At 39.2% G+C, this 26,759-nt stretch overlaps 1 protein-coding gene across 1 annotated transcript in view; it reads right to left on the bottom strand.

The window, feature by feature from the left end:
* Positions 1-26,759, bottom strand: part of CATSPERE (catsper channel auxiliary subunit epsilon) — a 76,934-nt gene that overhangs the window by 38,656 nt on the left and 11,519 nt on the right. The window contains exons 6-9 of the mRNA XM_036453626.2: positions 20,264-20,288; positions 18,234-18,311; positions 12,722-12,828; positions 2,959-3,451 (exon numbers count right to left, since the gene is read on the bottom strand). Coding sequence (XP_036309519.1) covers positions 2,959-3,451; positions 12,722-12,828; positions 18,234-18,311; positions 20,264-20,288 — 703 coding nt within the window. The remainder of the gene's footprint in view (positions 1-2,958; positions 3,452-12,721; positions 12,829-18,233; positions 18,312-20,263; positions 20,289-26,759) is intronic.

Genomic DNA, 26,759 nt, shown 5'->3' with positions numbered 1-26,759 from the left:
TCTATTTAAACTTTCCATTGAATTTTATATTGCAGTTATTAGTTTTATCTAAGTTTACTACATCAAATGTCATATTTCAACATTTATTCTTATATATTGATATATTTGAAATAGAATTCACATATAGAAATGGACCAAATGGAAATATATGTAGCTAAAAGATTTATCACAAAGCAGAGTCTAACAAATAGAATCTTGTCAGAACTCCCAAATGCCACTCATTGTTTCCCAATTACTACATCTTTCCTTTCAGGATAACTACTATCCTAAATTTTATGATAATGAATTCCTTGCTTTTAGTATTACTAATTGCCTTGACATTTGATAGACTTTAAAAAATATATATATTATATATATATTATTGATTTTTTACAGAAAGGAAAGGAGAGGGATAGAGAGCTAGAAACATTGATGAGAGAGAAACATCGATCAGCTGCTTCCTGCACAACCCCTACTGGAGATGTACCCGCAACCAAGATATATGCCCTTGACCGGAATCGAGCCTGGGACTTTTCAGTCCACAGGCAGACGCTCTATCTATTGAGCCAAACCAGTTCTGGCTTGATAGACTTTTTATCAATTTATTTAAGTCCAGTAAAAATATGTCATATCTGTCAGTCCCAACATCTGATGTCCTCGCAGGAATGATTCTGCTCTTTATTGTTTCTGCTGACTCCTGTTACATCGTACTTCTTCATATATTTGCCTTTTGAATATGAGCTCAGTTTTGCCAGAATATTATTTGTGGAAAGTTTTCAAAGCCTAACTTTATGGTTTGTTCCTCCAGGAGGGATTTGTGTTTGCTTCTGCCTGGTACAAGACTTGGTATTTCTTTTTCTTTTTTTAAAAATATATTTTATTGATTTTTTACAGAGAGGAGGAGAGAGGGATAGAGAGCTAGAAACATCGATAAGAGAGAAACACTGACCAGCTGCCTCCTGCACAACCCCTACAGGGGATGTGCCCGCAACCAATATACATGCCCCCGACAGGAATCGAACCTGGGACCCCTCAGTCCGTAGACCGATGCTCTACCACTGAGCCAAACCGGTTTCGGCTAGACTTGGTATTTCTTGGCCCGCTGTGAATTTGGGCCCCAAAGTCCATGTGGGTTGTTTTTTGGTCATGAATTCCAAGGACAAGACTTTTTCTGGCCTTTTAAGAGTTAAAGTGGAGATACATTTAATTATGTTGGGAAATTTTGGAAGGTTCCTGTTTTATGTAAAAGAATTAGCAGATGCCCTCCTTTGTTCAGGTCCCAGGCTTTGTTTTAAATACCAGATGTCTAAAAGCTTGGGACCAGCACTGGCCTCGGAGCCGAGATCTTGGCATTTGCTTATGTCTCTGAATTAGTGCTACAGGACTCCGCTTTCCTCTTGAAATTTTCCTTATTTCCACAGAGGCCCAGTTATGTGCCTAAAGAAGTTTAAAATTTTTTATGCAGCATTTCAGGTGTTCTGTAATGCTCTAACTTAAGGATATCTTATTCACTCTATTGTCAGAAACTAAAGAGTTAATTCATTTTTGAGAGCACACGGGAGTTTTTGTTTGTGGAAAATAACTTTTTGATCTTTTGCCTATGACAAGACAAAATAAAACTCTCATAATATAACTATATGACACTGTGCAATAATACACAAGATTCATTTTATTCTCTGTTATCAGAGGTTCAGCTCTGTAAAGGGCTCTGAGAAGTTAGGTCAGGAAGATAGAGCTATTTTCAGCCATGTAAAATAATTCTGCACAAAATCTTACAGAGTATAGTCTAATATTTCACTGAATTGAAAGGTATGGTGAATATTTAAATGTGTAAGTGTGAATACATCCTACCTAATAAAAGAGTAATATGCAAATTAACCACTACTCTGCTACACCCACCAGCCAATCAGAGTGAGTATGCAAATTAATCCAACCAAGATGGCTGTAACCACAGATAGCAATTGAGAGGCTTGGTCTTCCCCAGCAATAGAGGAAGCCAAGCTTTCCACACACCCTGGCCAGCTTAGGCCTCCCCTCAAGGATACAAAGTTTCAATTATAGAAGATAAATCCCAAGAAAAATGGTGGCAGCCACGGAGCTGGAGAGAACAGGCAATGCAGGAAGCCAAGCTTTCCACCTGCCCTTGTCAGCATAGGACTCCACTCAAGGATATAAAGTTTCAATTATAGAAGGTAAACAAATCCAGACAGATATGGCGGCAGACACTGAGCGAGCAGGGGGCTTGGCTTGGCTCCAGGCTACAAAGTTTCAATTGTAGAAGGTAAATAAATTCCAGATACCAGGGCCTCCCCTTGGGTCGCCAGCGGGGCATGGCTGGTCTGCAAACCACCACAGGTCCCTCGCCCCAAGGGAACCCCCACCCTGATCCGGCACACCCTTCAGAGCAAACCGGCTGGCCCTCACACATGCACCAGGCCTCTATCCTATCTAATAAAAGAGTAATACGCAGATTGACCATCACTCCAACACACAAGATGGCTGCCCCCATGTGGTCAAAGATCCTGCCCCCAGGTGGACACAAGATGGCCAGCAGGGGAGGGCAGTTGGGAGACACCAGGCCTGCAAGGAAGGGCAGTTGAGAGGGTCCAGGTCTGCAAGCGAGGGCAGTTGGAGGCAATCAATCCTGCAGGGGAAGGCAGTTAGGGGTGACCAGGCTGGCAGGGAAGCAGTTAGACATCAATCAGGCTGACATGGGAGTGGTTAGGGGGTGATCAGGCTGTCAGGCAGAAGCCGTTAGGGGCAATCAGGAAGGCAGGCAGGTGAGCAGTTGGGAGCCAGCAGTCCTGAATTGTGAGAGGAATGTCTGACTGCCCAGTGGGATTGGGTCTAAACAGGCAGTTGAACATCCCTCGAGGGGTCCCAGATTGGAGAGGGTGCAGGCTGGGCTGAGGGACACCCCCTCACCCTGTGCATAAATACTGTGCACCGGGCCTCTAGTATGTGTAATATTTTACTAACCTTCAATAAATAGTTTATCCAACACCATTTTCTTGTTGTAAGGCCAATAATTCCACCATCAGGAATATTTTCCTTGCTTCCCAGTTTTACAAATGTGGTAGTATTTTTTAGATAGAGGACACCATTGATTAAAAAAAATACGCCATCAGGGGATATGCTCACACCAGACACATTGCTTCTTTCTTCGTCAGTCAGGATGCCTGGAGGCACTCTGATTGTTGTCCAAGTGCGAAATGAATCGTTGGTTTGGAAGGTCTCCATATGGGCTACCAGAACAATAGATGATGGAACACAGGCAGCCGAGACTATCATTAACTGACTGCCACGTGGTGAAGAGATTGGTAAAAAGCCAGGAATCTCAGGGATTGTCAACCAAGGAAAACCCAGCAGGAAAAGGACATCTGAAACAAAGCAATCTTGAAAAGTCACCTGATTTCCTTTGATATCTTTTATTATATCATTTGCTGCCATTGGTACTGAGATATGCCAGGCCCTAAGAAAAGGACAGAAAATATAAGAATTAGCCGAAACCGGTTTGGCTCAGTGGATAGACTGTCGGCCTGTGGACTGAAAGGTCCCAGGTTCGATTCTTGTCAAGGGCATATACCTTGGTTGCAGGCACATCCCTGGTGGGGGATGTGCAGGAGGCAGCTGGTCGATGTATCTCTCTCATTGATGTTTCTAGCTCTCTATCCCTCTCCCTTCCTCTCTGTGAAAAATCAATAAAAATATTAAAAATATATATATATATATTTAAAAAAAAGAAAGAAAAGAATTAAATGGTCTCTCTTCTCCCATCCATCTTGCAGAGTGTTGGCATTTATCATCTTTACAACTTAAAAAAAATTTATCAACATAAACCTGGGTAAAATAAATCAAATAGTATTAAAATGCTACCCATTTCTCCTCATTCTTTACTCTTGTTCCCAAAGGATAACTATCTTTTTTTTTTTTTTTTTAAGTTTTTATTGATTTCAGGGAGGAAGGAAGAGCTAGAGCTAGAAACATCCATAATGAGAGAGAATCATCAATTGGCTGCCTTCTGCACACCCTCTACTGGGGATTGAGCCCACAATCTGGGCATGTGCCTTGACCAGGAATTGAACCATGACCTCCTAATTCATAGGCTGATACTCAACCCATGAGCAACACTGGCTGGGTGAAGGAAAACAGTCTTGACTCTTACTGCTCCTTCATATTCTCAAATAAATATTCTTAAGTATAACTTTTACACATTGGCTTCTTATACAACAGATGAAACTGCTATCTCTCATAGCGTATACTGTACCTTCTGACGCATCTTTTCTTTCAAATGTCACAATGTTTAGCTAACTAGTGTTTATATTATTTTTTTAAAATATATTTTATTGATTTTTTACAGAGAGGAAGGGAGAGAGATAGCTATTGGGTCGGCAACTAAGTACTTGCGGATTTTTTAAAGAAAATCAAAGACAATTTTTTCATGGAACTAAATAACTTTATTCTGTAATGTATTGCCCATTTTGATCAATGACCTTTTACCATCTTTCAGGCAGCATCATAATCCCACGTTCAAAAAACTTCTGGTTTTTATTAGCAAAAAACTGAATCAGGTACGATTTGACATCATCATCATTATTGAAATTTTTACCATTCAAGGAGTTTTGTAAAGATCGAAACAAAAAGTAATCAGATGGTGCAAGGTCAGGACTATATGGTGGATGTGGCAAAACATCCCAACCAAGCTCCATTAATTTTTGCCGAGTGACCAAAGATGTGTGTGGCCTTGCATTGTCATGATGGAATACAACACCTTTTCGATTTGTCAATTCGGGCCGCTTTTCTTCAACTGCATTGTTTAATTTCATTAGTTGTTCAATGTAGACATCAGAATTGATCGTTCGGTTGGTTGGTAAGAGTTCAAAGTAGACAATTCCTTTGTAATCCCACCAAACTGATAACAAAACCTTCTTTTGATGAATATCAGCTTTTGATGTTGTTTGAGTTGGTTCACCTGGCCTGCTCCACGATCTTTTCCGCTTGATATTGTTTTAAACAATCCATTTTTCATCGCCAGTTATCAGTCATTTTAAAAATGGATCATTTTCATTATGTTTCTTTAGCAAATCGCAGCTGCTAATGCGTTGCGTTAACTGTGATTCTTTCAGTTCGTGAGGAACCCATGTATCGAGTTTTTGAACATAGCCAAGTTGTTTTAAGTGATTTTCAATGCATGTATGTGATACATGAAGCTTCTCTGCAATCTCACGTGTTGTACTGTGACAGTCCGAATTGATTATTGCTTTGATTAGGGCGTCATCAACTTCAACTGGACGACCAGAGCGTTTTTCATCTTTGAGTGAAAAATCACCAGAACGAAATTTGACAAACCAATTTTGACACTGCCGTTCTTTTAAGGCTTCGTCACCATAAACAGCACATAACTTTTTATGAGCTTGCAATGCGTTTTTCCCTTGTGGAAATAAAAAAGCAAAATATGACGAAAATGTTCCTTTTGATTTTCCATTTTTCAACGAACGCCAAACGAAAACTACAAAACAGATCAAAAAACTTTTTTCACTGATTAACAGCTGAATAGCCAACTACCAAATAACAAAATGTGTTTTACATTTGTACTACGTCTGCAAACCTAAAAATTCAACTGAAGCCATATGTGTGTGAAACCCGCAATTACTTAGCTGCCTACCCAATAGAAACGTCAATGAGAGAGAAACATCGACCAGCTGCCTCTTGCACACACCCCACTGGGGATGTGCCCGCAACCAACGTACATGCCCCTGATTGGAATCGAACCTGGGACCTTTCAGTCCACAGACCGATGCTCTACCACTGAGCTAAACCGGTTTCGGCTAGTGTTCATATTATTATTAACATGTATATATTGTTTACTACTGAGCCAGTTATTATACTAAGATTGTTTTCTTTGATAAATGTATATTTATAATACTTTCTCTAGAGTTAATATTTTATTTTGAAAATTTGTTTAGTGTTCTAACTTTTCCAATAGGTAGCTGAAATGGCCCTTCACCATGGTTTCCATGTAGTGAATGCAGAGGTAATCTAGCACTTGTTTGCTGGGCTTTCCCTTCATTTCTCTCTGGGTTGAAGCAGCATTTACTGGATCTAATACTTTGATCTTGTTTTGCTAACATATATTCTTCAGTAAGTACTCTTTGTCCAAGTGCATCTGAAAATAATTCTTTTGAGATCCCGAAATTCAAAAATATCTTTAACACATTTGTTTTATAATTTGTCTGGGCAGAGACTTCAGAGCCTGGTCAGCATTTTCTCCAATCTGTTTGTATTCAGGGTTACTAATGAGAGTGACACATTGATTACTTAAATGGCTTGCCTTTCTATACTTTTTTAGGGTCTTCCCCTTTGTTCTTGGAATTCTAAAATTTGACAGGGCTGGGTCTTATCTTTTGAAGTGGACACATAAGGAATTTGTGGAAACAAGCACTCAGACATATATCTTAGAAGTCAGGGGAAGTTCTGAGGAACATTTCTCAGCAGGCCCATCCAGACACATCAGGCTGCAGAATGGTCAGGAAATCTTCATTAGTTTCCTATTTCCTCAATGAACACACACTTGGGTTGGTGGTGATGGCATTCTGCCCACTCAGAATGAGGTCTTGCCGGGTCAAGAGGATGCCATATTGGAGTAATTATAGGGTTGTCATCAAACCTCTATGCCCTATGAAAATCGGTGCAACTCTGATTCTGACTCTAACATCTATTTCAAGTTCAATTACAAAAACAGAAAATCACCAGTACCATTTTGTGACGTTGTCCACTGGCTATAATAATCTCATACTAAGGTGAACACCTACCTGTGTAGTAGTCACCCAGATCCAGATTCAGAAGATACCAATATTGTGGAAAGTTAATGTCTCTCCTTTCCTCTTCTCTACCTGCCACATTTTTGTTTGCATTGTGTCCACATTCCTGTGCTTTTAAAAACTAGTTTTGCCAAATGTATGTCTTACTAAGTCATAGAGAATGCAAGGAAAAAATAGAAAAATCCACTAGTAGAGAGACTTCAAATTCCCTCTGTCAGTAATGAACAAATCTAGAAGATAGAAAATCAGTAAAGACATAGTTGAAGGAACAATACCATCAACCAATAGATCTAATTGGTTTAAGACTACTTCATCCAACAACAGCAGAATATACATTCTTCTCCAGCTCACATACCGTGTTTCCCCGAAAATAAAACATCCTCTGAAAATAAGACCTACTTACAGTTTCCTTCTGAGTGAAATAAAAGGCATCCCCCCGAAAATAAGGACACCCCCCCCCCCCAGGCTCTGTCTCAGAATGAGAATTAATTTAAAGTAAACTGGTCGCTAGGGCCACCCTGACTGGTGTCTAGCAACCAATGATGTTACGCGGAGTCCTGACGTCACTGCTGTGTGGAGGAGGAGTGGAGGTCGGAGTGAGCGGTGAGCGCAGGGCGGGAGAGAAGAGGAGACTTTTGCAGATGCCTGTAGAAGAACAGGAGGATTAGAGCAGACAGGACACGGCGAAGGTGGTGAGTGTTGGTCTGTCTCTGGTGACACTACCTGATGCTCGCGGCTGCCCTCATGATGACTGAAGGTTCTCAGTCAGTGGCAGACCTGCTCCAGCCCAGATCCAGGCCCCAGCAAACCCAGTGACAGTCCCCAGGCAGGCCCCATGGGGTAAATGTCTGATAAAGGGGTAGAGGGGATGTCTGGTGAAGGTGTTCAGTGGCAAAGGGGTGGGGGGAGGGGGATCACTTAAAATGACACAGGAGGATCAGAGGGGGCAATCAAAATGACACAGGAGTATCAAAAGGGGTTACTAAAATGGTAACCCCCCCCTCTGATTCTCCTGTGCCATTTTGATTCCCCCCTCTGACCCCCCTTGTGTCATTTTAAGTGATCCCCCTCCCCCCACCTCGATACCCCAATTCCTTATTTTTACCCCTAGAAATAAGCGCGAAAAGAAAAAGCTACTCCATGGAGTATAAGAAAGGAATCGTGGAAGACTCTTGGGGCCAAAATCTTACTGCTTTCTGCAAAGAGAAGATGTTGAGTATCTGATTGGTTCGAAAATGGCGAGCAGAGTATGGTAACCTCATTGAACAAGTTGACAAGGGAAATGCTAAAAAGCACAAGTGTGGATCAGGTCGGCAACCATTATTTTCCGAGCTGGAAGACCTGATCTGTGAATGGGTTGCTGACAGGAGAGCAAAGGCTTTGGTTGTAAATAGGGCTCAGATTCAAGAATTTGCCCTTGCAATGGCACCACAGTTTGACATAGCCCTCGAAGACTTCAAAGCATCACAAGGCTGGCTGGATAATTTCCTTCAGCGAAGTGAACTGTCTTTAAGAAGATCTACAACATTGTTTAGGTTGGAAGATACTCAAGTTATTAAGCGAGCATTTGCATTCAAGTCCTTTATTGATGATGCTGACTTCTCTAAATACAATCTTTCCAACATGATTGCTATGGATGAAACTGCAGTGTTTATGGGCCAATCATCTCAAACAACAATTGGACAGCAGGGTGCCTCCTTAGTGTACATTCCCTCCACTGCTTACGAAAGTGCACGTGTTTCCTGTATTTTGGCAATTCGCCTGGATGGCACTAAAATCCCACCTTTAATCATTTCTAAGGGCATGAAGGAAAAGATTGAATGTGTTTTGGGTGTTTTTATTATTGAAACTGAAAAAGCCTGGGCCACACAAGCAGTTATAAGGAAGTGGGTGGATTTAATGCAGCCGCTTGTTATGCGAGGGAGCCAAAAAGGTCTGCTAGTCTATGATACAGCCAGCACTCACCGTGCTAAAGACATGAAGACATTTCTTCACAAAAGAAAAATAGGTCAGCCGAACCTGTTTGGCTCAGTGGATAGAGCGTCGGCCTGCAGACTGAAGGGTCCCGGGTTCGATTCTGGTCAAGGGCATGTATATTGGTTGCGGGCACATCCCCGGTGGGGTGTGTGCAAGAGGCAGCTGATGGACGATTCTCTCTCATCAATGTTTCTAGCTCTCTATCCCTCTCTCTTCCTCTCTGTAAAAAAAAAAATCAATAAACTATATTTTTAAAAAATAGATCAGATAATGATTACCACAGGAATGACGACCTATCTCCAGACTCTTGATATTGCAATAAACAAGCCGTTCAAAGACAATTTGCACATGGAAATTAATGACTACATTGAAAATAGAATGGAGAGAAATCAGTGTGGAAACTTTGTGAAACCTAAACTGCAAGAAGTTGTGACTTGGGTGAAGAATTCATGGGAGAAAATCACTGACAGTTGCATTGCAAATGCACTGGGAGCAGGCTACCTTGACGAGAAGTACTCATTTAAAGACAGTGCTACTGCTAAACATGAGAGATTTGGTCCACTGATTCTGAAAGAAATGGAGTCACAAGAAATTCAGGAGTTGGATTGTTATGATGATGTTCCAGAAGATGATGACATGATTGTCATTGAATAAATGAGTCAATTCTTAATACTGTAGGATTCACAGTTTGTCTGGTTTGTATTGACAACTACCATACTACCGTACCATATACAGGTAATAAATTTCCTTTATTTTCATTTAGCAATAAATGTGTACCGTATTCTTCTTCATGGAAAAATAAGACCTCCCCTGAAAATAAGACCTAGCGCATCTTTGGGAGCAAAAATTAATATAAGACTCTGTCTTATTTTCAGGGAAACAGGGTAGAAACATCGATGAGAGAGAATCATCGATCAGCTGCCTCTTGCACACCCCCTACTGGGGATGTGTCCACAACAAAGGTACATGGCCTGGACCAGAATCGAACCCAGGACCTTTCAGTCCTCAGGCCGATGCTCTATCCACTGAGCCAAACCGGTTTCGGCTCAAGTGAAATTTTTAAAAATATATATATTTTATTGATTTTTCACAGAGAGGAAGGGAGAGATAGAGAGCTAGAAACGTCGATGAGAGAGAAACATTGACCAGTTGCCTCTTGCACACACCCTACCAGGGATGTGCCAGCAACCAAGGTACATGCCCTTGACTGGAATCGCACCCGGGACTTTTCATTCCGCAGACCGACGCTCTACCACTGAGTCAAACCGGTTTCGGCTCAAGTGAAATTTTAAGTAGTCCAAACTAAATGAAAATACAACTTACCAAAATTTGGGGAATGAAGTGAAAGCAGTGTTTAGAGGGAAATTTATAGCATCAAATGCTTGTATTAGAAAAAAAAATCTAAAATAAATAATCTTAATTTCTACCTTAGGGAACTAGAGAAAGAAAAACATTATAAACCTAAAGGAAGAAGAAGAAAAGTAATAAAAATCAGAGCACAAATCAATAAATGGAACACAAAAATGCTGGAAGCCAATTCCAGCATGTCAGTAGGGCTGAATCATCTGAGATGGCTAAAAACCATCTCCCCCAAACCTGAACAGGATAGTCGTCTGCTGCCAGACAGCTCAGGGCATTTTATTGCCTCCTTTTGGCCAAATACCTGATGAACAGCTGTCGGCTATTCCCCAAACTGACACTGCTTCTGAACCCTACCCTTTGAAGTGTATGTCTCCACCTTTCCTTAGGACAAATTTTGTTAATAAAAAACAAGGGTCCTAGACAAGGAAGTAGTCTTCTAGCTCCTTCAGCTGAAGCAACTCTGACCGCCAATGCCTTTCAAAATTATCTTTCATCTTTGGACTTTTTCTTAATCTATGCATCAGCCTCTTTCTCCAGATTGCTGCACCCTTTGTAAGGCTGGGACAAGAACCCCCGGCACAAAAACAATGGAGAAAATCAATAAGAAAAGCTGGTTCTTTGTGAAGTTCAATAAAATTGATAAACTTTCTAGTTGAGCTAAGAAAAAAAGAGAAAGGACACAATATACTAATATCACAGATGAAAGTGAGGGCATCATTATTGATTGCATTGGCATTAAAGGATAAAAAATAATACTATGAACAGTTCTATGCTCATAAATTTGACAACTTAGATGAAATGGACCAATTGAAAGACAACCTACCAAAAATCACATAGGGAGAAATAGATGTGAATAGTAATATATCTATTAAAATAAATTGACAAGTAATAACCTTTCAAAACAAAAAGCACCAGGCCCAGATTAGTTCAGTGGTGAATTCTAACATTTAAGGAACATGTTATGCCAATTCTCTACAATCTCTTCCAGAAAATAGAAGCAGAGGGAATATTTCCCAACTCATTTCATGAGGCCACTATTACCCCAATACCCCAATCAGGTAAACACATCACAGATAAAGCTACAGACATTTTGAATCCAACAATGTGTAAAAATAACTATGTACTGTGACCAAATGGGACTTCTTCCAGTTATGCATATATGGTTCAACATTTAAAAATCAACTAATGCGCCGAAACCGGTTTGGCTCAGCGGTAGAGCGTCGGTCTGCGGACTGAAAGGTCCCAGGTTCGATTCCGGTCAAGGGCATGTACGTTGATTGCAAGCATATCCCCAGTAGGGGGTGTGCAGGAGGCATCTGGTCGATGTTTCTCTCTCATCGACGTTTCTAGCTCTCTATCTCTCTCCCTTCTTCTCCGTAAAATATCAATAAAATATTTTTTTTTTAAAAGAAAAGGAAACACAAGTTGAATTTTTTTAAAAAAATAAAGATCAACTAATGTAATCTATTATATCACATCAACAGGTTAAGGAAGAAAATGTATATAATCATATCAATAAATGGGATTAAAAAGCATTTGACAAAATCCACCAACCATTCATGATAAAAACTCTCAGCAAACTATCAACAGAGAGGAACTTCTTCAATTTGATAAAGAAGCATCTACAAAGAACGTACCAAGAACATAATGATGAGAAACTATAGCCTTTCCTCCTAATAACGGGAACAAAGTATAATGTCTCCTCTTACTACCCCTATTCAACATCATATTAGAAGTACATATTTTATCTTTTAGCTATAAGCTCCTTGACCTGTGCCTAGGAGGTTCAACAGATTTAAGAAAGGCTGTCTAAACCCCATGATAACTTGCCAACTTAACAGTAACAGATTTTACTTCTCAAGTGGAATTTGTGATGTGCAGTTATATATATATATATTGGCAGAACTGTGACATCGGTAGAAAATATCCTATATAATAAAAAGCTAATATGCAAATTGATCAAACAGTGGAACGACTGTTCGCTATGATGCACACTGACCACCAGGGGGCAGAAGCTCAATGTAAGAGCTGTCCCCTGGTGGTTAGTGTGCTTCCACAGGGGGAGCACCACTCAGCCAGAAGCCAGTCTCACAGCTGGTAAGTACAGCGGTGGTGATAGGAGCCTCTCCTGTCTCTGTAGCGGTACTGAGGATATCCAACTGACAGCTTAGGCCCACTCCCTAAGCTGGCAGTCAGACATCCCCCAAGGGCTCCTGGATTTCGAGAGGGTGCAGGTTGGGCTGAAGGGATATCCCTCCCCCTGAGTGCATGAATTTCATGCACCGGGCCTCTAGTTTTACGATATTGCCAGGATGTGCCACCATCCTGAAGGTTTAGCTTTTAATATAAATTGTGAGACTATAATCCAGGAGTGTGACTGGCAATTTCTGAGTTGGTAACTAGGTCTCATTATCACTTTTTTTTTTTTTGGTATCATAAAATAATCTTCTTGGAAGTTACACATAAGATATTCCATGAAATTTTGCTAGGGTTTTAAAACCTCTTTTGCTTTAAGTCTCTGATACTTATTTTACTGAATTATATAGATGAATTTTATATTTGAAATTTTAAAAATTAAATACCCATCCTTCAGTTTTTCATCTGAAAGATAAAATTTTCTCTTCAGAAGTGTACGTATGCTTGGCCTCTGTCCCAAAGTGGCCATCTGCCTTGTAAGTACATAGGAATTCTGTAAAAAAAAATAATAATAATAATAAAATTATTTTTACTCTTTTCATAACCAAATTTACTTAGAAATTATATCATGTTATATTGAATCAATTATTTTATCGATAGTTAAGACACTTTATAAATTTACCAATATGTGAGTATACTATGCACAATCAGAATACTGAATGAGATTAACTGGATACGATTAACCAAGATGGCTGCTTAACTGCAGCCTCACACAACAATTTCAAAAAAATACAACTAAAATACAAAATGGACATTATCCAGAACTACAGGAAAGTTGACTGACTGGAAATTCTACAACTAGAAGGAAAGAGAAAACCAGAAGGAAAATCAGAGGAGCTGAAAAGCCTAAGGTACAGAGACACGGTGCATGCATGGGGAGAGGACGGAGTCAGAGAGGTGGGGGTGGCTGAGTGCGTTGCTGGCATTCCCTAGTGGGAAGGAGATAACAGCTCCAGATTGGGCTGAACCTCAGTTCCAACTGCACTGAACCCTAGTTCTGGGAAAGACCCTGGGAATCCCAGCTCATACAGAGGGATTCTAGGCTGTAAGGCAGAAGCTCAGGGGAGCAGCGAAAGGCAGAGCCCTGGAGTCGCGCACATTGTCGCAGAGAATGGATTGTTGGCTGTGCCGCTGGATTGCCCTAGCGGGAAGGAGACAAAAGTTCTGGACTGCTGAGCCTTAGTTCCGACTGCACTGAACCCCAGTTCTAGACCAGACCCTGGGGATCCAGGAGCATAAGGAGGGAATCTGGGCTGTAAGATGGAAACTCAGGGGAGCGGTGAAAGGCAGAGCCCCAGAGTTGCGCACATTGCATGGGAAGGAGACAAAAGCTCTGGATTGCACTGAACCCCACTTCTAACCCCACTTCCAACTGCACTGAACCCCAGCTTCGGGCTCATTCAGGGAGAGACTAGACTGTCTGGTAGTGGATGAAACTTGAGGGCACCTTTATCTCAGAGGTGCTTGCAGCGAGAACCAAAGCAGCAAGTACCAAAAGACACTGAGGAACACTGAGACCCAGGAACCTCATAGAGTGGGGCTGACAGGAAGCCATGGCTGTAGGCTCCACCCTGAACTCCGCCCCATCCAAGCTGAACACAGAGGCTTTTGCAAATTTCCAAGTCTAGTCGAATAAGGCTGTCTCTTGACATAGACACAGCTGACCCTCACAACCAATTGGCCTGGAGGTCACTTCCTCCCAGTGATACCAACAATAATCAAGACTTAACTACAATAAGGCTGTACACACACTCCACAAAGGGGTTCTCCAAGAGTGTCCACCTCAGGTAACTGGGAGGCTGACCCACTGAACCATATAGGATACCTGAGCACACAACGCCACCCTATCAACTCAAGGAAGCTGAGAAAATGCCGAGATAAGGAAACAGATCACAAACGAAAGAAATGGAGAACAACAAGTGACTGCATAGAGAGTTCAAAACCACGGTTATAAGATTTTTCAAGAATTTCCTAGAAAAGGCCAATAAAATAAACAAGACCTATGAGGATATGATAAGGGATCAACTAGAAATAAAAAGGGATCAACTAGAAATAAAGAATACATTGTCTGCCGGGACTGGTTTGGCTCAGTGGATAGAGCATCAGCCTGCGGACTGAAAGGTCCCGGGTTCGATTCTGGTCAAGGGCATATACCTTGGCTGTGGGCACATCCCCAGTACGGGGTGTGCAAGAGGCAGCTGATCGATGATTCTCTCTCATCAATGTTTCTAACTCTGTCCCTCTCTTTTCCTCTCTGTGAAAATTAATAAAATATATTTTTAAAAAATACATTGTCTGAAATATAAAATATTATACAGAGTCCTAAAAACAAAATGGAAGATCGCAAGAATCAAGTCAAAGATTTGGAACATAAAGAGCCAGAAGACACTCCTCTGCAGAAGGAAGAAGATAAGAGAATTCAGAAAGTTGAAGAATGTAAGAAAGTTGAAGAATGTAAGAAACCTCTGGGACAACTTCCAACAAACCAACATCAGAATTATGGGGGTCCCAGAAGAAGAGAGAGAGCAATATACCGAAAACATATTGGAAGAAACAGTGACAGAAAACTTCCCCCACCTGGTGAAAGAAATAGACTTACAAGTCCAGGAAGCACACAGAACCTCAAACAAAAGGAATCCAAAGAGGACCACACCTAGACACATCATAATTAAAATTCCAAGAGCAAAAGACAAAGAGAGAATATTAAAAGCAGCATGAGAAAAGCCGGTAGTTACCTATAAAGGAGTACCCATACAATTGTCAGCTGATTTCTCAACAGAAACCATGCAGGCCAGATGGGAATGGCAAGAAATATTCAAGATGATGAATAGCAAGAACCTACAGCCAAAAATACTCTATTCAGCAAAGTTATCACTCAGAATTGAAGGCTAGATAAAAAAACTTCACAAATAAAAAAAAGCTAAAGAAGTTCATCACTGCAAAACCAGAATCATATGAATTGCTGAAGAGGGTTCTTTAGGAAGAAGATAAAGATAAAAATTATGAACAACAAATACGTAACTATCAACAAGTGAATCTAAAAACCAAGAGAATTAAAAAATCTGATGAACAATATTAACTGGTGAATATAATAGAATCAGAGGTATGGAAGGGGAGTGAACTGATAATTCTCAGGGAAAAGGGGAGTGGGAGGTGCAGGAAGAGACTGAACATAAACTGTGCACCTATAGATGAGGTCAATGGGAGGTGGGGAAAGGGCAGAGGGTGGGGTGGGAACCTGGTGGAGGGGAGCAATGAAGGGAAAAAAATTAGGGAAATTTGTAATAATATGAACAATAAAGATTTATTTAAAATTTTAAAAAAAAGGGTGGGGGGGGGGGAGAATACTGAATGAACTGAGACTATCAGGACCCTTAAATAAATACCCTTAATTTTACTACCAATAGAATACATAATGGAGTTTCTAAAACATATCTGTTAAAATTATTTCTACATGGGTTACCTTCAAAGCAACATACTCTTTCAAGGCAGATTTCAAATGATATCTGGAGAGTTTTTTGTTTGTTTTTTAATATATTTTATTGATTTTTCACAGAGAGGAAGAGAGAGGGATAGAGAGTTAGAAACATCGATGAGAGAGAATCATCGATCAGCTGCCTCCTGCACACCCCGCACTGGGGATGTGCCCACAACCAAGGTATGTACCTTGACTGGAATCGAACCCAGGACTCTTCAGCCCGCAGGCCCACGCTCTAGCTACTGAATCAAACTGGTTTTGGCTATCTGGAGAGTTTAAGAAAAATTATCTTAGTAACAGACAAATATGACATGCTATCTCTTTTTCTCAAGAGATTTAAGGAGAAGTTGAATTGACTAGAATTATTCCTAATAAGGTATTTTTAGAATATAGGGAATAGTTTTTTTATGGGGAATCCCTAGAATTAAAAAATCAGATAATAAGGGTCAGTCTAAAATTCCATAGATCCTTTCTGCCCTATTCCTCTAATAATGCTCCTGTTTAATTTTCTAGAAATACTAGAGGCCTGGTGCATGAAATTCATGCATGGGAGGGGGGGGGTGTTCCTCAGCCCCGCCTGCATCCTCTACAATCCAGGATCCCTCTCACAATCTGGAACCACTGGCTCCTCACCGCTCACCTGCCTGCCTGCCTAATGCTCCTAATTGCTCCCCTGCCAACCTGATCCCCCTAACTGCCTATCTGCTCTCCTCTCCTGGCCTGATCCCCCTAACTGCCTAACTGCTCCCCCATCCTGGCCTGATCCCCCTAACTGCCTAATTGCTCTCCCCTCCTGGCCTAATCCCCCTAACTGCCTAACTGCCACCTCCTACCAGCCTGATCCCCCTAATTGCCTATTGGCTCTCCCCTCCTGGCCTGATCCTCCTAACTGCCAATCTATGCTCCCCTCTTGGCCAGATCCCCCTAACTGCCTATCTGCTCTCCCTTCCTCGTCATGCCCTTTGAACCCCCCAGCACAGGCATGCTGAGAGCTCCCTGCTGCGCCCTGCCCCCATCCTGATTGGTCATTATGTGACAGTGTTCCAGGCAATTTGCATATTTGTCTATTATTAGTATAGATATCAACCACCTACAAAGGAGCCTTTGAGTTTGTCATGATGAGTGTCAGAGAGAAATGGAGAGGGAAAGAGAGAGAAAAAAAAAATCAATGATGTGAGAGAATCATAGATTGGCTGCCTCCTGCATGCTCCCTACTGGGGATCAAGCCCGAAACCCAGGCATGTGCCCTGAGTGGGAATCAAACTGACCTGACCTCATGGTCCATAGGTCAATGCTCAACCACTGAGCCATGCCAGCCAGGCAGGACTATTTCTCTTTTGATTAGCTGCTTGGAAGTGTGATTACTAGGTCAAAATTATAAATACTTAAAAAAATTGTTGATACATATTACCAAAATGATTTCTAAAAGAACTATGACAATTAACTCTATTATTGGTTATGTATAACAGAATAAATTTCACTGTACTGGTGTCAACTTTTGCATTATTATTTTTAAATTACTTTTCTAGTTGTAGCATAAATATATGCCTTTGTGTCTTTGCTTATGAAATTGCTCATATTCTTACTTCTCTCCTCACATTTTAGGTTTCAAGTCAGGTATCTGCCTCTAAGATGCCTGCCATTTTCAAATCAGGATGTTTTCACATGAGTAGTTTGAGAAATTGTTTTAGTGCTACAATTTTGATAAGTCATCCACAAAATAATTTTGGCAAAATGTAAATTGTCTGTTTGGGTTTTCATTAGCCAATGTGCAATGTGCCGAAGAGACACCCACGTCTTAACTATCATGACTCTTCATTCTCATTCCTAAACACTTTTGGCTGAACTGTAAATAATCACCATTTTTAATGCATTTTGAACCTCATCCCACCTATAACTCAATAAGAGACTGAACAGATTTTTGAAAGATGACTTCAAGATAGATGCTCAATGAATACCTATAAAGCACTTTAAAGATCAGCTTCTTTTTGCCGAAGCCGGTTTGGCTCAGTGGTAGAGCGTCGGTCTGCAGACTGAAAGGTCCCAGGTTCGATTCTGGTCAAGGGCATGTGCAAGAGGCAGGGAGTGTGCAAGAGGCAGCTGGTAGATGTTTCTCTCTCATTGACATTTCTAGCTCTCTATCTCTCTCCCTTTCTCTCTGTTAAAAATCAATAAAATATCTTTTTTTTAAAAAAAGATCAGCTTCTTCATGAATAATGAGATGCATAAAAAATGCAAAAAAAATGCTCAGAAAAGAATTTTAAAGGAAAATTTATAAGTGTAGAGATAGAGCACAAACTCAACTTAATGGATAATTAAAATGCATTTAGTTAGTTCTGGGCCACTTAAAATAAATTATTCACAGCCCTTAAAAAAGAAATGTAGGGTATTATTTTATCTATGATAATGTTTCCACCTACTAGTGATGGTGCATCTGCTTTCAATTGCAATTCAGCTGGGTCAGCATTTTCTGGATCATATACCCATATCATGATAACCTACAAAACAAAATGTTTGCATTTCTTTAATTTTGGACAACTTTCATTTTTTTAGTTATAGCAAAACATAACCATAAAAATGTTGATATATTTTTTTAACTTTGATTATCTCTTTTTTTTTTTAATCAAAGCATTATGTATTGTTTTTAAATAAGGAAAACTACTCAAAAGACATACGAAGGAAGAGTTAATAATATTCCTCTGAACACCTGAGGTAAAACTTCATAGGAATGCTCATCTATCTTTTTCTGGATTCACAGATGGACACAGCATCTTCCCTCTCCCCAACCCCCTCCCCCACCAACCACCACCACACACACACATTTTACAGAGATGAAGCCACACTGCACAGGTTATTTGTAGCTTGCTTTTGCCACTTGGTGCGCCATGGCCATCTCATTAGCTGTAGGTCTGATTCTTTTCTTTCTTTATAAATTCTAGCATCACGTGGGGAGAATGGTTTTAGCTCTGCCCTCTCCCACAGGTTGGAATCTTCCCTTTCCAGCTTCACACACCTTGGAATCTCACCCCGGTCTGCTAGGGATTACATTGTGTCTAATACCCTTAGCTAAGAATTTAACCTTATATCCTTGGCTTTTGGTTCTTTAGTTATTTCTGACCAATAGAAAACTCCTTTACTTGTTTTTAAGTTCTATACACATACCTATATTAACACACTAAGCGCCCAGCCTGTTTTGTCTTCCGGACAGAAAGTATAGTACCAGTCACCGGTGGCTGACATGGGGCTTAATGTGTTAATGCAAAAGGCGGTACTAGTATTTTATAAACATATATTCTCTTTTAAAAAATGTTTTGTTTTGTTTTGTTTTTCAGAAAGAGGGAGGAAGACGGAGAGAAACATTAATGATAAGGGAGAATCATTGATTGGCTGTCTTCCACATGCCCCTCACTGGGAATCGAACCATGATCTCCTGGTTCATGGGTTTATGGTCAGCCACTGAGCTACACTGGCTGGGCCAAACATAATATTTTCTAAAGGCATTTCTGCGTGTTTTGAGTGAGATGGAGGTTATTCTGCATTATTTTGGTGTGTAATGTGTATTCTACTTCTAGAAGTTTCTCCACTTTCTTTATTTAAATTATTTATTCCCAAATAATACTTTCTTGCTTTTTCATGTAAGAATTATAATTGTAAAACATTGCATGATGTCAATTGGATTTGGGACAGGAGTACAAACAGACGCATTCAACCATCTGGATGTGATATAGGAAGCTTATTCATTATTATTATTTTTACTGCATCTTTTTCTAGCAAATCACTGCTTTTAGAAAATTAAAATATCTATAGTATTTTAACTTCCAAATATTATAACCTGATTTCAATTTAAACATTTTGAACATATCTATCACACTAATGATCCATATATTAAAAAACCACTGAACTAAAGACATTTATTGTCTTGAAAGTTATTGAGCATACCATAAAGCTTTTATCTTATGTGGGTTACGTTTCTCTATATGTATGATATAACAAATTAAAAATATTTATTAACTTGTTTTAAAATTAAGATAAACATATTTACGTGCTAACATAACCAACATGCTTTTATGAAAAAAAAACAAAACTATTTTCCAAACAAACAAAAACAGTAAGAAGAATGGTTGTTTTACATTATAAAATTTTTTTAATATCTTGCTTCATAGAATAGCTGGATTTTCCTCTATGTTTCTGCATCAAGTTACTGTATGTGTTGTTTTGGTGAAAGCATATTGGGAGAATCTGTCCTCATGCAAATACGAGGTTGGAAAAGGGTAGACCTGAAAAGGCCTGAGCCCTAAGGATCCTCAGACCATACCTTAGTACCATGCTCTACACACATTTCATTGAAAAATTAGTTTGGAAAATTCCTCTTCTGGTAATTATGGATGATAAGAGAGATATAATATAGTAGTGATATATAAAGGATACATAAAATTAAAAAAAGTTTTACCTGGGTAAAATTGTGATAGTATTGACTGTTGGAAAAAAGAGGAATCATATGTTAATAAACAGTATGCTAAATATTAGTTTGAATACCTTACTTTCAATATACATGACTCTAAATCAGGCGTCTTCAAACTACGGCCCGCAGGCCACATGCGGCCCGCAGAGGAGTCTGATCCGGCCCGCCAGGTTTTTTGGGCAGTGAGCGCAGCCGAGGTGTTACAGTAGGAATTAGTAGTTCATATAGTCCGGCCCTCCAGCTCTCTGAGGGACCGTAACCTGGCCCCCACTTTAAAAAGTTTGAGGACCCCTGCTAAATCTTAGAATGTTCCCTTTATATTCCAAAAGAGATAAATTATTACAGCTAAATGTAATAAAAGTCACATATGGCTGTGGCTGAGGAGCTCAGGTGGTTAAAGTGTCATCCCGATATGTCAAAGTTGTGGATTTTATTTCCGGTCAGGCCACATCTGGAAACAATCCAAAGACACAGACAAATGTGGTGATGGCTAGTGGGAAGGGGGGTAGGTGAGAGCTGGGTGGAGGTGGGCAAAAGAGAGGGAAATGGGAACATTTTAAATAGTGTCAATAATATAAAGTAAAAAAAAATCAACCAATAAATGCATAAGTAGAACAATAAATCAAAGCCTCTCTCTCTCTCTCTCTCTCTCTCTCTCTCTCTCTCTCTCACTCACTCTCTCTCTCTCTCTCTTTCTCCCCCCCAAAAAAAGTTACATATGTCTAAAATTAAATATAACTATGATTCTCACAAAGGCTAAGTGAGGGGCCTGAATCTGCATGCTTCCTTAACAACAGTGCACATTCACATAGCCAAAATGCATGACTATTCTTCTTTTAAAATCTAACATCATCATTTCACATCTGCAGCAGCAGAAAAGCTCAACAGAGCCAAACGATGGTTCTCTGAAAAGGCTAATAAGATAGCAATACCACGAAGAAGAAGAACAAGAAAATAGAAGGGAGGCACAAATAAAAATGTTACAAAGGTAAGACAGGAATCACTGCACCAATCTAAGAGGATAAACAAAAATAAGAGGACATTATAGACAATTTTATGACATTAAAACTTATACTAAAATTGCCAACTGAGGAAACAGATAAATTTCCAGAAAATACTACTGTTGAAAATGGATCTTACAAGAAGAAAAATTCCAAACTAGCACAATAGCCATTAAATTAGGAAATTTCCACATCCTCTCCCCACAAAAAGAACCCAGATTCAAGTGAATTTCTATGCAAGTTTCTATCAAATATTCAAAGAATATGTATTTCCAATCTTATACAAAATGTTTTAGAGGAAAGAAAAAATGACTAATAACTGAACTGATGAGTCCAGCACAGTCTTGCTATCAAAAGTAGAAAAGGATGGTATGAGGGGAGAAAAATCACAGGCCAACCTTACTCCTGAATACACACACACACACACACACACACACAATACTAAACAAAATATTAGCGCCGAAACCGTTTGGCTCAGTGGATAGAGCATCAGCCTGTGGACTCAAAGGTCCAGGGTTCGATTCTGGTCAAGGGCATGTACCTTGGTATGGGCACATCCCCAGTAGGGGGTGTGCAAGAAGCAGCTTGTCAATAACTCTCTCATCGATGTTTCTAACTCTCTATCCCTCTCTTTTCCTCTCTGTAAAAACTCAATAAAATATATTTAAAAATATATATATTAGCAAACATGGGAATATAGAATCTTCTATTACCATATTGATGTTTTCTACATTAAACCCTCTGTCTTTAAATATATTTAAAAAATATTAGCAAACAAAATCTGTTAATATATATGAAAGAGAATTCATCAACACTAAGTCAGATTATTCCAGAAATATAGGGTCAGTTTAAAATATAAATATTAATGAATGTTATTCCTCCAATTAACATAGTTAAGGAGAAAAGCCATATTAACTTTTAAGTGGAAACAAAAAAACTTTAAATAAATTTTAACACCAATTCATATGAAAAATTCACCACTATCTGGGATAAAAGGAAATTTCCTTAACTGGGTAAAAGTTAACACTATTTATTGAAGAGACTGTCTTAACTCCATTTATGTTCATGCTCCTTTGTCAAATATTAATTGAGTATAGAGGTTTGGGTCAATATCTGGATTCTCTATTCTACTCCATTGATCTATATGTCTGTTCTTGTGCAAGTACCACACTGCTTTGTAATACAGCTTGAAATCTGGTATGGAGATCTATCCTACTTTGTTCTTCTTTCTCAATATTGCTGTGGCGATTTGGGGTATTTCTTATTCCAGATGAATTTTTGGAGAGTTCTTTCTAGGTCAATGAAATATGTCATTGATATTTTAATGGGAAGTGCATTGAACCTATAAATTGCTTTGGGTAGTATGGACATTTTAATTATGTTGATTCTACCAATCCACGAACATGGTATGTTCTTCCATCTGTTTACATCTTCCTCTATCTCTTTTTTCAGTGTTGTGTAGTTTTCTGCATATAAGTCTTTTATCTCCTTAGTTAAATTTATTCCTTTTGGTGTGATGGTAAATGGAATTGATTTTTTAGTCTCTGTTTCTGTAAATTCACTATTAATGTATAGAAAGGCCATAGATTTCTTGGTGTTAATTTTGTATCAGGTTTTTTATGTACAATATCATGTCATCTTCAAATAAGAACAACTTTACTTCTTCTTTTCCAAATAGGATGCCTTTTATTTCTTCTTCTTGTCTAATTGCAATGGCTAGTACTTCCAGTACTATGTCAAACAGAAGTGGTGAGAGTGGGCATCCCTGTCTTGTTCCTATTCTTAGGGGAAATGGTTTTAGTTTTTGCCCATTGAGTATGATGTTAGCTGTGGGTTTATCATATGTAGCTTTTATTATGTTGAGATATGATCCTTCTATTCCCACCTTGCTGAGAGTTTTGATCAGGAAAGGGTGTTGGATTTTGTCAAATGCTTTTTTTACATCAATTGATATAACTATATGATTTTTATCTCTCAATTTGTTTATGTGATGTATCATGTTTATTGATTTGCGGATATTGTACCATGCTTGCATTCCTGGGATAAATCCTACTTGGTCATGGGCAAGTATGATCTTACTTATGTACTGCTGGTGCAGATTTGCTAGAATTTTGTTGAGGATTTTGGCATCTATGTTCATGAGGGATATTGGCCTGTAATTCTCTTTCATTGTGTTGTCTTTATCTGGTTTTGGTATTAGGGTGATGCTGGCTTCATAGAATGAGCTTGGAAGTGTTCCTTCCTCTTGAATTTTTTGGAATAGTCTGAGGAAGATAGGTTTTAGTTCTTTGAATGTTTGGTAAAACTCTCCTGTGAAGCCATCTGGCCCTGGGCTTTTGTTTGCCGAAAGCTTTTTGATGATTGCTTCAATTTCTTCCATAGTTATTGGCCTGTTGAGCTGTTTAGATTCTTCCTGATTGAGTTTTGGAAGGTTATATATTTTAAATATATTTTATTGATTTTTTACAGAGAGGAAGTGAGAGGGATAGAGAGTTAGAAACGTCGATGAGAGAGAATCATCAATCAGCTGCCTCTTGCACACCCCCTACTGGGGATGTGCCCGCAACTAAGAATAGAACCCGGGACCTTTCAGTCTGCAGGCCAACACTCTGTCCACTGAGCCAAACCAGTTTCAGTGGAAGGTTATATTTTTTTCTAGGAATATATCATTTCCTCCAGGTTGTCCAGTTTGTTGAAATAGAGTTTTTCATAGTATTTTATAACAATCCTTTGTATTTCTGTGGGCTCTATTGTTATTTCTCCTCTTTCATCATCAGCTTGTGTGTGTCTATTTTCCGGAAGTGGGTTTCTTGTAGACAGAAACATATGTGGGTTATGTTTTCTTATCCAATCTGTTACCCTATGTCTTCTGATTGGGATATTTAATCCATTTACATTTAAAGTTATTATTTTTTAAATATATTTTATTGATTTTTTTAAAAGAGAGGAAGGAAGAGGGATAGAGAGTTAGAAACATCAATCAGCTGCCTCCTGTACACCCCCCACTGGGGATGTGCCCGCAAGCAAGGTACATGCCCTTGATCAGAATCGAACCCATGACCCCTCAATCTGCAGACTGACATTCTATCCACTGAGCCAAACCAGTTTTGGCTAAACTTATTATTGATAGGTACTTGTTTGTCTCCATTTTTATTCTTTACTCTGGTGTTCCTTCCTCGCTTCCTATCTCTTTATTTCACAGCAAATCCTTTAGCATTTCTTGCAATGCTGGTTTGGTAGTAATAAACTCCCTTGCCTTTTCTTGTCTGTGAAGCTCCTAATTTCAACTTCAATTTTGATTGATAGCCTTGCTGGGTATAGTATTCTTGGATTCAGACTTTTTCTTTGCATGACTTTGTATACTTGATTCCATTCCCTTCTGGCCTGATGTATTTCTGTTGAGAAATCAGTTGCTATTCTGATAGGTGATCCTTTGTAGGTAACTTTCTGTCTCTCTCTGGCTGCTTTTAAGATTCTTACTTTGTCGTTGGTTTTTGCCAGTTTAATTATAATGTGCCTTGGCGTCGGTCTTTTGGGGTTCATTTTGGTTGGGACTCTGTGAGCTTCTTGAATTTGTGTGGGTTTTTTCTTCCTTGTATCAGGGAAATTCTCTGTCATTATTTCTTTAAACAGGTCTTCTATTCTTTGCTGAGTTTCCTCTCCTTCTGGCACCCCTATTAAGTAGATGTTGTTTTGTTTCATGTTGTCCCAAAGTTCCCTTAGGATCTCCTCCTGCTTTTTTTTTTTTTTTTTTTTAAATATAAATCTTTATTGACATAGTACTGGAAGTACTAGCCATTGCAATTAGACAAGAAGAAGAAATAAAAGGCATCCTATTTGGAAAAGAAGAAATAAAGCTGTCCTTATTTGCAGGTGATATGATAATGTACATAAAAAACCCGAAAGACTCCATCAAAAAACTATTAGACTTAATAAATGAATTCAGCAATGTAGCAGGATACAAAATTAACGCCAAAAAATCTATGGCATTTCTATACACCAATAGTGAACTTACAGAAAGAGAGACCAAAAAAAGCAATCCCATTTACCACTGCACCAAAAACATTAAGATACCTAGGAATAAACTTAACTAACAAGGTAAAAGACCCAGGGAGGGTAGGGAGATCTGGGGGAGATAATAGATCAACCAAAGGACTCGTATACATGCATATAAGTTCAACCAATGGACACAAAACTCTGGGGAGGGAGGGTATGTATGGGGGGAGGGGGAATGTTAAAATATGTACACAGATAATAATTTAATTTAAAAAGGTAAAAAAAAAAAAAAGAAGAAGAAGGTAAAAGACCTATATGTGGAAAACTACAGGACACTGAAAAAAGAGATAGAGGAAGATGTAAACAGATGGAAGAACATACCATGTTCATGTTCATGGATTCAACATCATTAAAATGTCCATACTACACAAAGCAATCTATAGAGTCAATGCACTCCCCATTAAATTACCAACAGCATATTTCACAGACCTAGAAAGAACTCTCCAAAAATTCATCTGGAATAAAAAAAAGACCCCAAGTAGCCACAGCAATCCTGATAAAGAAGAACAAAGTATGTGGGATCTCAATACCCGATTTCAAGCTATATTACAAAGCCACTGTTCTCAAAACAGCCTGGTACTGGCACAAGAACATACATATAGACCAATGGAATAGAATAGAGAACCCAGATATCGACCCAAACCACTATGCTCAATTAATATTTGATAAAGGAGGCATGAGTCTACAATGGAGTCAAGACAGTCTCTTCAGTAAATGGTCCTGGGAAAATTGGACAGATACATGCAAAACAATGAAACTAGGTCACCAACTTACACCATACACAAAAATAAACTCAAAATGGATAAAGGATTTAAACATAAGTTGGGAAACAATAACAATACTGAAGGAATCCACAGGCAGAGAAATCTCAGACGTGTGCCGAAGCAAATTCTTCACGATACCACTCCTAGGGCATTGGAAACTAAGGAGAAAGTAAACAAATGGGACTACATCAAAATAAAAAGCTTTTGCACAGCAACAGAAACCATCAACAAAAAACCATCACTATAGGGGAGAACATATTTGCAAATGTTATCACTGATAAAGGTTTAATCTCCAACATCTACAGACAGCTTATACAACTTAATAAAAGGAAGTTAAATGATCCAATAATAAAATGGGCAACAGACCTACATAGAATCTTTTTGAAAGAAAACTGAGGAAGGCCAAGGAACATATGAAAATATGCTCAAGGTCATTAATTATGTGAGAGATGCAAATCAAAACGACAATGTGGTACCATGCCACACCTGTCAGAATGGCTGTCATCAACAAATCAACAAATGACAAGTGTGAAGAAAAACCCTGCACTGCTGGTGGGAATGCAGACTGGTTCAGCCTCTGTGGAGAACGGTATGGAATTTCCTCAAAAAACTGAAAATGGAACTCCCATTTGACCCAGTGATCCCACTCCTAGGAATATATTC

Source organism: Pipistrellus kuhlii, unplaced genomic scaffold, assembly GCF_014108245.1.
Source record: "Pipistrellus kuhlii isolate mPipKuh1 unplaced genomic scaffold, mPipKuh1.p scaffold_m20_p_25, whole genome shotgun sequence".
Lineage (NCBI taxonomy): Eukaryota > Metazoa > Chordata > Mammalia > Chiroptera > Vespertilionidae > Pipistrellus > Pipistrellus kuhlii.
The sequence above is the reverse complement of the archived record's forward strand: the minus strand, read 5'-3'. Positions and strand labels throughout refer to the sequence as shown.